The 14,553-nt window shown below is 40.8% G+C and overlaps 1 protein-coding gene across 2 annotated transcripts; it reads right to left on the minus strand.

Annotated features, from left to right (window-relative positions):
• Positions 1-9,303: 9,303 nt before the first annotated feature.
• Positions 9,304-12,143, minus strand: LOC115433254 (uncharacterized). 2 transcript variants are annotated; one of them, XM_030154563.1, is made up of 4 exons: positions 11,126-12,143; positions 10,536-10,691; positions 10,209-10,301; positions 9,304-9,656 (listed from the first exon to the last, which is right to left on the minus strand). In XM_030154563.1, the coding sequence occupies exons 1-4, from the start codon at positions 11,468-11,470 to the stop codon at positions 9,342-9,344; spliced, it is 909 nt and encodes a 302-aa protein (XP_030010423.1). In that variant the 5' UTR covers positions 11,471-12,143; the 3' UTR covers positions 9,304-9,341. The 2 variants fall into 2 exon arrangements, with proteins under 2 accessions (XP_030010423.1, XP_030010424.1); XM_030154564.1 differs by lacking the exon at positions 10,209-10,301.
• Positions 12,144-14,553: the final 2,410 nt, after the last annotated feature.

Below are 14,553 nucleotides of genomic sequence, written 5' to 3' on the forward strand. Positions count from 1 at the left end.
ATATATATATATATATATATATATATATATATATATATATATATATATATATATATATATGTGTGTGTGTGTGTGTGTGTGTGTGTGTGTGTGTGTGTATATATATAGATAGATATATAGATAGATACAGATATAGATATAGATATAGATATATATAGATATATTTATACAGGGTGGGGAAGCAAAATTTACGATGAACATTTAGTTGTTTTTTCTCAGCAGGCACTACGTCAGTTGTTTTGAAACCAAACATATATTGTTGTCATAATCATACCTAACACTATTATCCATACCTTTTCAGAAACTTTTGCCCATATGAGTAATCAGGAAAGCAAACGTCAAAGAGTGTGTGATTTGCTGAATGCACTTGTCACACCAAAGGAGATTTCAAAAATAGTTGGAGTGTCCATAAAGACTGTTTATATTGTAAAGAAGAGAATAACTATTAGCAAAACTATTACGAGAAAGTCTGGAAGATACTATTAAAGAAGAATGGGAGAAGTTGTCACCCGAATATTTGAGGAACACTTGCGCAAGTTTCAGGAAGCGTGTGAAGGCAGTTATTGAGAAAGAAGGAGGACATATAGAAAAAAAACATTTTCTATTATGTAAATTTTCTTGTGGCAATTAAATTCTCATGACTTTCAATAAACTAATTGGTCATACACGGTCTTTCAGTCCCTGCCTCAAAATATTGTAAATTTTGCTTCCCCACCCTGTATATATATATATATAAATATATATATATATATATATATATATATATATATATATATATATGTATATATATATATATATATATATTTATTTATTTATTTATTTATTTATTTATTTATTTATTTATTTATTTATACACACACACACACACACACACACTATATATATATCTATCCATCCATCCATTTTCTTCCGCTTTATCCGGGGCCGGGTTGCGGGGGTAACAGTCTAAGCAGGGATGCCCAGACTTCCCTCTCCCCAGACACCTCCTCCAGCTCTTCCGGGGGGACCCCGAGGCATTCCCAGGCCAGCCGAGAGGCAGAGTCTCTCCAACATATCCTGGGTCTTCCCCGAGGTCTCCTCCCGGTGGGACATGCCCGGAACACCTCCCCAGGGAGGCGTCCAGGAGGCATCCAAAACAGATGCCCGAGCCACCTCAGCTGGCCCCTCTCGACGCGGAGGAGCAGCGGCTCTACTCCGAGCTCCTCCCTGGTGACTGAGCTCCTCACCCTATCCCTAAGGGTGCGCCCAGCCACCCTGCAGAGGAAACTCATTTCGACCGCTTGTATCCGGGATCTTGTCCTTTCAGTCATGACCCAAAGCTCAGGACCATAGGTGAGGGTAGGAACGTAGATTGACCGGTAAATCGAGAGCTTCGCCTCTCAGCTCAGCTCCTTCTTCACAACAACCGACCGGTACAGCGACTGCATCACTGCAGACGCTGCATCGATCCATCTGTCATTCTCACGCTCCATCCTTCCCTCACTCGTGAACAAGACCCCGAGATACTTGAACTCCTCCACTTGGGGCAAAGACTTCCCACTGACCCAGAGAGGGCAAACCACCTTTTTCCAGTCGAGAACCATGGCCTCGGATTTGGAGGTGCTGATCCTCATCCCGCTCGCTTCACACTCGGCTGCAAACCGCCCCAGGGCACGCTGGAGGTCCAGGTTCGATGAGGCCAACAGGACGTCATCTGCGAAAAGCAGAGATGAAATCCTATGGTCCCCAAACCGGACCCCCTCCGGTCCCTGGCTGCGCCTAGAAATTCTGTCCATAAAAATTATGAACAGAACCGGTGACAAAGGGCAGCCCTGCCGGAGACCAACGTGCACCTGGAAAAGGTCTGACTTACTGCCGGCAATGTGAACCAGGCTCCTGCTTCGGTCATACAAGGACCGGACTGCCCTTGGCAAAGGGCCCCGGACCCCATACTCCCGAAGCACCCCCCACAGGATACCGCGAGGGACACGGTCGAACGCCTTCTCCAGATCCACAAAACACGTGTGGACTGGTTGGGCGAACTCCCATGAACCCTCGAGCACCCGATGGAGAGTATAGAGCTGGTCCAGTGTTCCGCGACCGGGACGAAAACCGCATTGTTCCTCCTGGATCCGAGGTTCGACTATCGGTCGGATCCTCCTCTCCAGTACCCTGGAATAAACTTTCCCCGGGAGGCTGAGGAGTGTGATCCCCCTATAGTTGGAGCACATCCTCCGGTCCCCCTTCTTAAAAAGGGGGACCACCACCCCGGTCTGCCAATCCAGAGGTACTGTCCCCAACTGCCGCGCGATGTTACAGAGACGTGTCAACCAAGACAGTCCCTGCACACCCAGAGACTTAAGGTACTCAGGGCGAATCTCATCCACCCCCGGTGCCCTGCCACCGAGGAGCTTGCCAACCACCTCGGTGACTTCAGCTTAAGTGATGGACGAGTCCACCTCTGAGACCTCAGCCTCTGCTTCCTCCATGGAAGACGTGACAGTGGGATTGAGGAGGTCCTCGAAGTATTCCTTCCACCGTCCGACAACATCCCCAGTCGAGGTCAGCAGCTCCCCACTTCCACTGTAAACAGTGTTGGTGGTGCACTGCTTTCCCCTTCTGAGGCGCCGGATGGTTTGCCAGAATTTCCTCGAGGCCGACCGATAGTCCTCCTCCATGGCCTCCCCAAACTCCACCCAGACCCGAGTTTTTGCCTCCACCACCGCTCGGGCTGCAGCGTGCTTGGCCTTCCGGTACTCATCAGCTGCCTCGGGAGTCCCACGGGCCAACAAGGCTCGATAAGACTCCTTCTTCAGCTTGACGGCATCCCTTACTTCCGGGGTCCACCATAGGGTTCGGGGATTGCCGCCATGACAGGCACCTGAGACCTTGCGACCACAGCTCCGAGCAGCTGCTTCGACAATGGAGGTGGAGAATATGGTCCACTCGGACTCAATGTCCCCAGCCTCCCCCGGGATCTGGGAGAAGCTCTCCCAGAGGTGGGAGTTGAAGACCGCACTGACATCAGGCTCTGCCAGACATTCCCAACAGACCCTCACAACACGTCTGGGCCTGCCGAGTCGGTCCGGTTTCCTCCCTCGCCAGCGGATCCAACACACCACCAGGTGGTGATCGGTTGACAGCTCGGCCCCTCTCTTCACCCGAGTGTCCAAAACACACGGTCAGAGGTCTGATGATACGACAATGAAGTCGATCATTGACCTCCGGCCTAGGGTGTCCTGGTGCACTTATGGACATCCCTGTGTTCGAGCATGGTGTTCGTTATGGACAAACTGTGACTAGCACAGAAGTCCAATAACAAAACACCACTCGGGTTCAGATCAGGGAGGCCAATTCCTCCCCATCACCCCCCTCCAGGTCTCACTGTCGTTTCCCACATGGGCATTGAAGTCACCCAGGAGAACAATGGAGTCCCCAGTCGGAGCACCATCCAGCACCCCTCCCAGGGACTCCAAGAAGGCAGGGTACTCTGCACTGCTGTTCAGCCCGTAGGCCGAAACAACAGTGAGGCACCTGTCCCCGACCCGAAGGCGTAGGGACGCGACCCTCTTGTTCACCGGGGTGAACTCCAACACATGGCAGCTGAGCTGAGGGGCTATGAGCAAGCCCAAGCCAGCCCGCCGCCTCTCACCACGGGCAACGCCAGAGAAGTGGAGAGTCCAGCCCCTTTCGAGGGGTTGGGTTCCAGAGCCCAAGCTGTGTGTGGAGGTGAGCCTGACTATATCTAGACGGTATCTCTCAACCTCCTTCCCAAGCTCTGGCTCCTTCCCTCCCAGCAAGGTGACATTCCATGTCCCTAGAGCTAGACTCTGTGTCCGGGGATCGGGTTGTCGGGCTCCCTGCCGTCAACTGCCACCCAATCCACAATGCACCCGGCCCCTACGATTCCCTCGGTGGGTGGTGAGTCCACTGGAGGGCGGGCCCACGCCACTCCTTTGGGCTGGGCCCGGCCAGGCGCTCGCATTCGAGCCCCAACCCCAGGCCTGGCTCCAGGGTGGGGCCCCGGCTGCACCATATCAGGCGACGTCACTTTCTTCTGATGGTTTTTCTTCATAGGGGCTTCTGAACTGCTCTTAGTCTGGCCCATCACCCAGGACCTGTTTGCCTTGGGAGACCCTACCAGGGGCATAAAGCCCCCGACAAAATAGCTCCTGGGATCATTCAGGCACTCAAACTCCCCCACCACGATAAGGTGGCAGTTCAAGGGGGAGCACACTATGTTTATATATAAATATATATATATATATATATATATATATATATATATATATATATATATATATATATGTATGTATATATATATTAGGGGTGGGCAAGTTAACACGTTATTACCGCGTTAATGCATTCATTAAATAACGCCAAATATTTTTTTATCTCACGTTAACGCCGTTTTATTATTGTTCTGCCTTTCAAGCAAGTCTTAGTTGATTTATACATACAGACTCTTATTTTGAAACTCATGCTTTTATTTTGCCGGTCCACACACCGGTGCTGTGTGTATGTGCCGGCTGAGAGGAGAAAACCGGCGAACTTTACAAGTAATGCTGATGTTTAAGCTAATTTGTTTATGCAAGCAGTCGGAGATGGGTTGCTAATTCTTTATGCAGGCTCATGCTAAGTTTATGTAAATTCATTGGTTGTGTTTAGGTCTAATATGTCAGCCTTTGAACTAACCTTTACTCATTTACGATGTGAATGTTGTATTAGCAGTCATTTTATCTCAATGCTAACTTGAATGGGAAAATCCATAGACACGCTAACGATTAGCATTTACAGGTTAATTAAAGATTTACAATGTCTTTTTATTCAGCAACAAAGGCTCACATCAGAGATATTTGACACTATTCATTCTTACAACAGCTGAACATAAAATACTCACAGGCAAACGTTTTTGGGGCCATACAAACAAGAGTGAAAGAAACTTGTCTGTTAGTTCTATGTCCGAACTAACTACGGTAACACGGAAAGGACAAAACATACGTTAGTGCAACTTATTCTGACCACTTCAGGGCCCCTTTTGCTTGCTTTGAACAACTGAACATCACATATTAATGGGCTTATTAGTATTAGTATTGATTAGTGGGCTTGAGACTCCTGTCAATCACTCACAACTGTAAATACACTGGTGGGGACATAAACATGTAAAAGTAGTGGTTTTTTACATGGACATTTTCATTTTAAATGTCTTCAGATGGTGGGGTTGAGAAGGACATAGTTGTTTGGAAGCACTGACGTGCAATTATTTTTATCACCGGAGTACCTCCAGTCTGGAATATCACTGAAAGGCAATACATGCTGTTGATGCGTCCCCGCCCCCCCCCATCAACTATGCGATTAATCGCGATTAATCGCACAGGGGGCTGATAGGTTTAACAGTGATGATAATAAGATGACTTCTTTATTTTTATGTCGGGAGGAGAGATTGATGACTATTTATCTTTGGAAGGAAACGCTGCTCATTCTGTGCCTCAGAAACACATGGACAAGTTCAGCTTTACCAAAGTTCAGCCTCCAGACGCTAACTTTAGTTTAGTACTAACAAGTAGCTTTCATTATGAAAGCACCACAGCGAAAAGGTAAGAAGACAGAACTGATCTACATGGACCTTCATGTTTGGGTTCATAGCTTATCTCCTCTTGCCGGTATATGATTAGTGTGTGTGTTTGTGTTTGTGTGTATGTGCCCTTCCCGTGCGTGTGGCTGTGCGCGCCGCGGCCTTACGCGGTTACGCACCTGACTGGATAAGTGCTTTATTTTGACCCGTTTAGCATCTTATTTCTGTCTGTGTGGTACAGTACGAAGATAAAATTGAATGAATGAGTAACACCCTTGGTATTTCCAAAGCCACTGTATTTTAATTACCCTCAGAGAGTATCTGTAACGGAATATAAATTCTGTTTCAGTTGACATAATTTCTTCCAATCAAAAGAGAACATGATATTGGCGGGAGGGGGGGGGGCGGTTGTGGACGCAGGTTTGACGATGTACAGATTATTTTGGCTAGCATATACGACATCACGGATACGTTTGTAGAGGAAGGTGCTGAAGTGGTAACTATTGAGAGATGCGTGAAAAATAGATGGAGGTGGGCATGGCCTCTGCTCCAGGCAGAGCCTCCACCTCCTCTGCTCCAAGCTCCACTGTCCCTGCAACAACCTCCACCTCTACTGCTAAAGTGAAAAGTTCTACTAATGTGTCATGTGTCTCTGGAAAAAAACAGAAGCGTACATCCAGAATGACCAAGCTTGAAACTTTTGGTTTCAGTGCCAAAAAGCAGAAAAAATAAAAGATTAGTTGGTTAGGGTTACATTTACACAGACATTTTCCCCAAAATTCATGTGCTGTTGGAGTTGGAGTTATGTTTTAGGAGTTCCTAAATTGTTAAATAAAAAGTTTTTCACTCATTTTTTGCAGTAAGGTTTTCTTCTAGTTATTATTTGCACTTGCTTCAAAGGTTTTCATACCCTTTAAAATTAACCAGAGAGCACCAAAATTGACCTGAAGCTTTAAACATTTTCTGGGGGAGGACCCCCAGACCCCCCACCAATACCACTCATGACATTTTTTCTATCCATGTTACTAATCTTCTACACCTGTACACTCTCCCATTCAGTGTGTTTTACAGTATTGCCAAATTTGACTATATAAACTTGTACGCTATAGTAGTATTGTATTGCATTATTTTTAATAGTGGCCAGTGATTTTGACCAGAAGAAAATTTTCAGTCAAATGAAAAATTTTTGCTTTAATCCCTGATCTATACGCAAATGAATGTTTGAAGCTGAATCAAGGATGGAGTCTAAGTATCTGTTTAACATGGCTTACTTTTTAGTCTGAGTCATGTTTGTCTGTACAACTAGATCTTCAATCAAGAACCAGTGCATATAGATGAAACAGTTTTATTTAACGCTTGGCCATATTAACAAACACATGTATGAAAAAATTTAAACAACTGATAGAACACAGCAAATTGGGACAAAAACTGAACTGACTGTCAAACTGACTGGAAAAGCCCAAAAACAAAAACTTAATGCCTGGCTCAGCATTGACGCCTCTCTCCCTCTCCTGACATCCGCTCCATCCAAACCATCTTACAGCTGCTGACTCCAATGGTGGCGGATCTGGTGGAGCCGCATTTTCTCACAGCACCTATAATGTAAAATAGACACAAACAGAGTGAATATTTTTTCAAATAGTTTTTCAGGTAAGCCCATAGCTGCCTGTGAGTATGTGACAGTGGGAAGAACGCATAAACGACAGAACAGATTGAATGAATATGTAATATGGTGCGTTGATACGAGTGTGCTGGGAGGAGAAAATGTAAATACAGTATATTCAGTCCAACCCCCCTACACACACACACACACACACCTTTAAAATGAAAAATGAATGAATGAATGAGTCATGCAATACACTCAAAAAAATAATCTGTTGGATGAACACAATTTAATCGTGGCACATATTTCCACGTAATTAAATCAAGTACAATAACCATTTTTTGATCATGTCAAATAAATACACTTGGCATTTGTTGGTTCAGTTCAATCAGATTACATCAGATCAACTTATTCTCTTTCCATCGAATCCAAATGTTTTATTCAAGTATGTAGAACCAAATTTGTTTTAATTCATCCTACATCAATTAAAAACTTTTGGAAAACAAAATTAAATCTTATTGATTGAACAAGTACTTTGTTAATCAAGGCTACTACTGTTTGTCTTGCTTAATGAACTAGAATGGGGTTTGATGAGTTTACTTATATCAATCATGTTCTTTCAATTAGATTTGTTTTCATTTGTTGCACAACACATACATAATTTAGTAACCCATTACTATACAATTAAAAAAACTACAAACATGATCATCAAATAAACTTTATTAGCTGGATACAACATTCAAGCTTACTATTTTTGTCCACCTTTACTACACATTACAACTCTTTAAAGATGAACCAACATACAAATACTGTGTTCATCTGAACTGGCTATGACATGTGATTTATGCAAGAGTCAAGCCAAGTATGGAGGAACCGGAACTGCCAAAACTAAAAATAAATACAGAAATACAAAGATGGCTCAATAAACTGTCAATGAATTCTTTAAAAAAAAAAAAAAAAAAAAAATTAAATCAAATTATGAAAATACATTTCACATTAAGTAATATATGAAATGAGACAAATTTATATTTCTAGTGTGTCAATAAATACAACATGAGATTAAATAAAGTATAGAAAATAATAATTTGGGGGCAATACACAGAGAGAAAAATGTAAAAGGAAAATCCATAAAAAGAATTCAGGGATTAAAAAATAAATAAATAAAGGTAATATAACTGAAATGAAATGGCAAAAGAGGGGGCTTAATACCAAATTACAAGAGTTCAAAATTACAAAACAAATATCAATGTCACATTTTATGAATTACTTAATGAAAATTTCAAATTTTTGTGTAGCCAATTGTCATATTAATTAGTTTATTGAGCCATTTTTATATTTCTGTATTTATTTTACATTTTAGCAGTTTCACTCCTCCACAGCTAGTAACATCGCTTTGCTTTGTTTTAAAACATGCCAGCAAAAAAAGGAAGCAAATTAAAATAATAAAGAACAAACTGAACTGGTGGCAGTGCAGTTATACTTTGCTGGTCCCTAACACATAAAAAAACACATAAAAACAGTGCAGATGAAACTGACAACAAGTAACATTTCTTGGGGGAAGGCCCTAAAAGTATTGTTTATAAAATGTTGACTTTGTTCTACTAATTTAAAATGTTTTAACGTTCTAACATTCTTATAAGTGCACATGCAGAGATAAGGCTTAGCACAAATAAACATGAACTTATGTCCAACTATGCAACTACTTGCATTATCCAACTACCCCTCAAAAAATGAAAAAAAAAAAAAATGCAGTGGGAAGAAACAAGAGGGGGACACTAAAGCACTCCAAGGAGATCTCTATTTTAACATTTTTTGTTCAACATGCGACACAGCATTACACTGTGTATGAATTAGTGCTTGGTACTACTGCTTAAGAAAAAAATAAAATAAATAAATAACAGAGGAGCACAAGTCTGTGTGCTACTGATCCATTTTGTGCTATCCATATAACTTCATAAACATAAAAAACCCATCTGCAGTGCTGTATACAAGGTAAAGTGACCAACAGAGAGAAGCAAGAAAATGAATTAAAAAATAATAATTTTTGAAAAAATGTAAAAAAAAAAAAAAAAAAAAAAAAAAACAATAAAATCTTTACAACTCTAATATTAATCTTCAATGATGGAAATCACCATTGCAGCAATGAGCCACTGAAGTGCTTCTATCAGCCATTTTCAAGCTTACTCACCCCATAAGCTTGTTTTTGAGAAACTGTACCTTTGAAGAGAGTCTTTGTCCATCAAGATTTAGAAGTAACTTCTGGAAGACTTCAAAAGTGCTTTTCAGTTCTGGTGGGTAGCTTAGGTTCAAACAGTATATGAGTCCGAATAACAGAGCACATGCTTGTGCAATGTTACCCAAACCAGTGAGAGCCTCTGCACCCTCAATTAGGACATCAATGTCCTCTGGTTCATCTTCAGGTTCAGCACCCTCCTTCTGGATGACATACACCCCCATCACAGTTTGCTCCATGCAGCTGTTTGTCTTGCTGTCTGTATTCTAAATGGAGAAATATAAGAAGACAAAGTAAAAGTTAAGAAATTGTTTTGACAACTTTTATTAAAACTATTTTTTGTGCTGTTCATAAAATCTGATTAGTTAAAGTAATCAGCAGGAAATTACACACCTCTAAACCGAGTTAGTGTTTATTTTAATGCATAAATGATAAAAAAAAAAAAAATGCATCTCATAGCAGTGGAACTTAAAGTATTCCTTAGATACCAAAGGAAAAAGACAAAAAAAAAAAACAAACAAAAAAAAAAAAACAATTAATTCAGCTGCTGAAGAGTTCTAACAAAGTTCATCAGCATGCCTTGACGTATGCTTTATGTATTCGTTTGTGCATCAAACATAACTATAGATACACTATTTCCTTTTAACAACTCCAGAAATTCTTTATTGCAAGGGTTGATACAGTTTGGTATTCAAAAGACACGGTTCCCTCAATACCAGGTATTATGTTCCTAATCTCAAAATTTTTTACAATTTGCAGTTGAGGCTACATCACAAATTGCAAGAGATTTTGACAGTTAACATGTTAGAATGACTCACCAAGTATTCCTTTATTAATTTCTCGTAGTCTTCGTTTAGGTAGGTGCACAAGGACTTCAAGATGCACGCTCGCCTGGTATGTATGGAGTCATGCTGGAGAGGAGAAGGAGATTATATGAGCCAAAACCTGCCCTATTTTTTTTTTTGTTTGAAGCTAAGGTAATCAGCTAAACTTGCATAATTATTCTTTAGGTTTGGTTAAAACTTAGTACGTTGATGTATTATTTGTCAAGAAGCAGAGACAAAATAGGCAACTTAATATATAACAATTATTTTGCTGTCCATTGTGCTGATGTCTATGACAAACTACCAAATTAAAATACAAACCTTGGAGATGGCAAGCATGTGACCTCTTATTTTCTTTCCAGTTGTCCCTCCTTTGCCCCGAAAGACTTCGATCAAGCGTGGCGTGTACTGATCAAGCTCCGCAAAGAAAGTAGATAGCAGAGGCTTAGTGGTGATCTGCAGAAACTCCTTGTCGATCTTTAATAAATGGATAAAAATAAATAAATAAATAAAATTGTAGATGTCACTCACTTCACATCAAAGCTATACAACAAAGATGACTGAAAAGCAAATGTACACATGTATATTTAATGTAGTCATGTGAAAAAGTACACTCTGCTCTTGATTAAGTAATCAATAGACTTGAGTACCTCTATAAAAGCAGAGGTTTTGTTAAATTGCGTGCAAGTACTAACAGAATGCCATCTGAGGTTGTATTTACATAATTTTAGGAACAGGTAAGAACCTGATCATTATTATGTCCTTATACATACAACCTAAGAAGTGAAAGGGTATTTCCTTTTTCACATGGACTATTTTCAGTGATAAGGGAACATAGATAATACATTTTGTTTTGGACTACAATACATATAATTACATGCAAGACCCAAATGCATTTCAACCACACGCACCTCTCTCTCGGTGAACAGGGCTGGCCATCTGCTTTTGAAGTGTGCAACCATTGGCTGACCTTGAAGAACTTCTTGCCTTCTGTAGGAGAAAGTGTTCTCCATTTTTTCACTCACAACAGAGTTATTGTTTCTTTTAGTCATTTCTGAAAGAATTGCAGCTCTCTCCTTTTCCAGACTCTCCACTGTTTCTCCTTTTGGATGCTGTGGACAGTAGTTAACTTCAGCCCTTTTGGGTTTTTCCACATTGAAGGCTGCCCGACGATTGTCACTGGACTTGTTTTTAAGGGAGTTTATGGTCATATCAGCACATCCAAGACCTCTTAGTTTGGTCCGTAAGTTAGCCATTTTATACTTTAGACTAATCTTCCACCCATAACAGCCATTGAAAGACCCCTGCTCTCTAAGGCAAAGGTGCTTTTTCACAAGAGCTTCTGCAACATCAGTCAGATCATTGTCTGTTGGGTAGGCTTTGAATTTATATATCTCTTCTGCCAGTCGTTCCAGAATTTGGGATTTCAGTTTTGGTGAGGGGTTCAGTAGACTTCCCCCACTGGTACAGGCAGCATTGGCCTTCTCAAGCTCAAGTTCAGCATCGAAGCTAAACTGTGGTACAGTAAAGACACTTGGCCAAACCCAGTGCCTTGAAGATGGTGATGAACCTCTAGATGAAATGGGCTCTGTATCATCCGTGTCAGCGGAGGAGAGGGATAAAGAGTCTGTTGCGGTCCAGATTGCTTTACTTTGAGGTGGTCTTGCATCTTCCTCCTCTTGGCTTTGCAAGAAGATCACCTTAAGGGTGGATTTGTCCTTTACTTCTGAGATCTCTGACAGATTTATGAACTCGTTTCCAAAATCCTCATCTTGATATTGAAGTCGAATATCTTGCTGTAATCCAAAACTTGTTTACTGTCTGGCACAATTCTTCTATTGAGATTGGTGTCCCTGCTGGCAGAATCAACTCTCTGGCATCATCTTCACCCAGGATTATCCTCAATCTTAAAGGTGATGTCATTTTGAAGACCTGAAAACGTTAAGCAGCTCTTTCAGAAAAAGACACCGTTTTGGCACATCAACAAACAACAATTAGGCATCCATGCACACTTCTGTGCGCCTTTAAAATACTTTTTTTTTGTGAAAACAGAGCATATGTGGAAATATCTTAAGAGGATTTGTCTTGTAATGTTTATTAGTTTGGAAAGAAATGTAATTATTGCTGTCTAAGGCCACATCCACACAGAAACAGAAGAAGTAGAAGAAACAAGTTATAACTAGAAAATGCAGCAGAAGAAACTGCTACACTCTCTAGCCCCCAAGTTATGATAACGTTGCTGCAAACCCAGTAGAGGATGACAGACCCTAGCAGTTAGTGGTTTAAAAAAAAACCAAATTCATTATATTTTGAAAGCAAATATTTGGACACACTTAGAATATCAGCATTATCCTGCAGGAAAGTACATATTAGAGAAGATGCATGCTATGTGTAAAAATTATACACTTTGATAATATTGTTAATATGACGAACTGACTCATCAGCCTGTTGTTAATGAGACACTATCAGCTTGGTTCTCTATCTCTATGAGAGGGAAGAGAATCGCCAAATCTGTGGCTGTTTCCACAGCTTATCATCTATGGAGTTATTCAGTTGTAGAGATCACCAGGTTTCAACAGCTGTTGAAGAACTTCAAGTTTCAGTATAAGCTCTCATCACAAATTTGACTTTACAGGAACAGTTCTACCTGCATCCTGCAGCTGAACTAAAGCTCAGATAAAGGACTTTGTGAGTAGATAATGTATGTGATTTGTGGAATTTGGTATCGACTGACCCATTTGTAACAGAGTGCTGAAGTGGATCACACAGACACTAGCACAGAAAAGATGCAGGTAGTCATATTAAAGACAGCTGTTTGGTTTTTAAAAGGCAGCAAATAAGAAGTCTATTCAAAAGGAAATGTATTTATGAAAAATTAGCAATGTGTGATAATATAGTAATAGGCGAATGTGAGGAATTAAGATGCATTGAAAGGCCAGCTAAGATTTACACCTCTCTGTGGTTGGTAGAAAGGTTGAAGCATGGGCACAGAGCACTCCATTAAATTTTAGTGGCTCAAATATTTAATTGTTGAGGAGGAATTTATCATTGAAGACCATCTAGTGTTACAAAAATTTTAAGAATAACGAAAACAATATGGTGCATTTGCTTTGTTACAGTATTTAAGAACAGCTGTAACAATAATTTGATTAACCAAATCACAACAGGTTTCACTCCGAAAATATTTTAACCTAACCTTATTAGATTTTTTGTTTAAAAGTTGAAAATAAATATCTTGTTTTCTAATGCTGACATTAACTTTAACTTATTTTAATTTAATTTTGAACAACTAACAGACCAAATCTACAGCATGACTGTCATGACTAATTTAATTTTTGTGTTTTCAATTCTTTATTTAGTCCAGCTTTAAATTTCATTTGTGGTGTATAAGCGCCATCTAGTGGTTATATAGGTGTTGCATTGTAAGTTTAGTTCAACGTCACCGCCCCTAGTCAGTGGAATGTTAAGTTTCGATTTCATCTGAATGCTGTGCTGTGCGTGCGCTGAACCTCGGAGTAGATATGCCCGTAAGTTGTTTTATTTTCTGTTTGAATATTTGTACTTTTCGGTCTAACTGTTATGACTGATATTCTGTTGACACTGTTAACTAAGAGAGAAATACTTTTGAGTAGAATGCTGTACTGTATGTTTGTGTCAGAAATCAACATCAGCTACCAGTTGTGTTATGCTAGCGTGCCAGTAACGTGCACACCTGGAACGCCTTTGTGATTATGTTTTATCTTGTATTTCTTTTAGTTTTACGGATATGAGTGGAAGAGTTCATCAGTAAAGCATCTTAATTGCAACAACTGTGCTCTGTCAATCATTCAACCGTTCGCTATCTGTCTATGCATTGTTGGGACACATCGCTAGGACAGAAGAATGACAGTTTGACAAATGATACAGTATAAAAAATAAATAAATACTTACAAACATTAATTTCGCTTTCCCAGCAAACTCACAGATCTTTTTAGAGTAACCAGACGCAGTCCTCCAACAGAGTAGGCAGCTAATGGGTATTCATCAACCAGTTCCTCATGTGCAATGAAAGCCACCTCCCTCACATGTGACGTGCTCAATTCAAAAGCTCTAAAGTGCTCCCTATACCAACCAGACAACTTTCTCACAAAAAGATGCAACTTGCCTTCCAAAATACAGAGCTGCAAAATTTCACCAAACTCAGGCAGACCAAATGATTCTCCATGGATAACAATCATTCCTTTGCTGTAGTTCATACCACGGCATGACACATTCTTTGCAATGTGAACATCAGCTTCATTTGGTAGACTTTGCTTAATAGCAGCCGCAATGTCACTTTGGAGCATATCAGTAGGCACTG

This window comes from Sphaeramia orbicularis, chromosome 14 (assembly GCF_902148855.1).
Source record: "Sphaeramia orbicularis chromosome 14, fSphaOr1.1, whole genome shotgun sequence".
NCBI lineage: Eukaryota > Metazoa > Chordata > Actinopteri > Kurtiformes > Apogonidae > Sphaeramia > Sphaeramia orbicularis.

Excerpts from the sequence above, each read along its gene's own strand:
- LOC115433254 (XM_030154563.1), bottom strand. The coding sequence starts at position 11,470 with ATGGCTAACTTACGGACCAAACTAAGAGGTCTTGGATGTGCTGATATG. Across the intron at positions 10,302-10,535 it reads ACATGCTTGCCATCTCCAAG|CATGACTCCATACATACCAG; the intron begins GTTTGTATTTTA and ends TCTCCTCTCCAG. Across the intron at positions 9,657-10,208 it reads AATTAATAAAGGAATACTTG|AATACAGACAGCAAGACAAA; the intron begins GTGAGTCATTCT and ends TTCTCCATTTAG.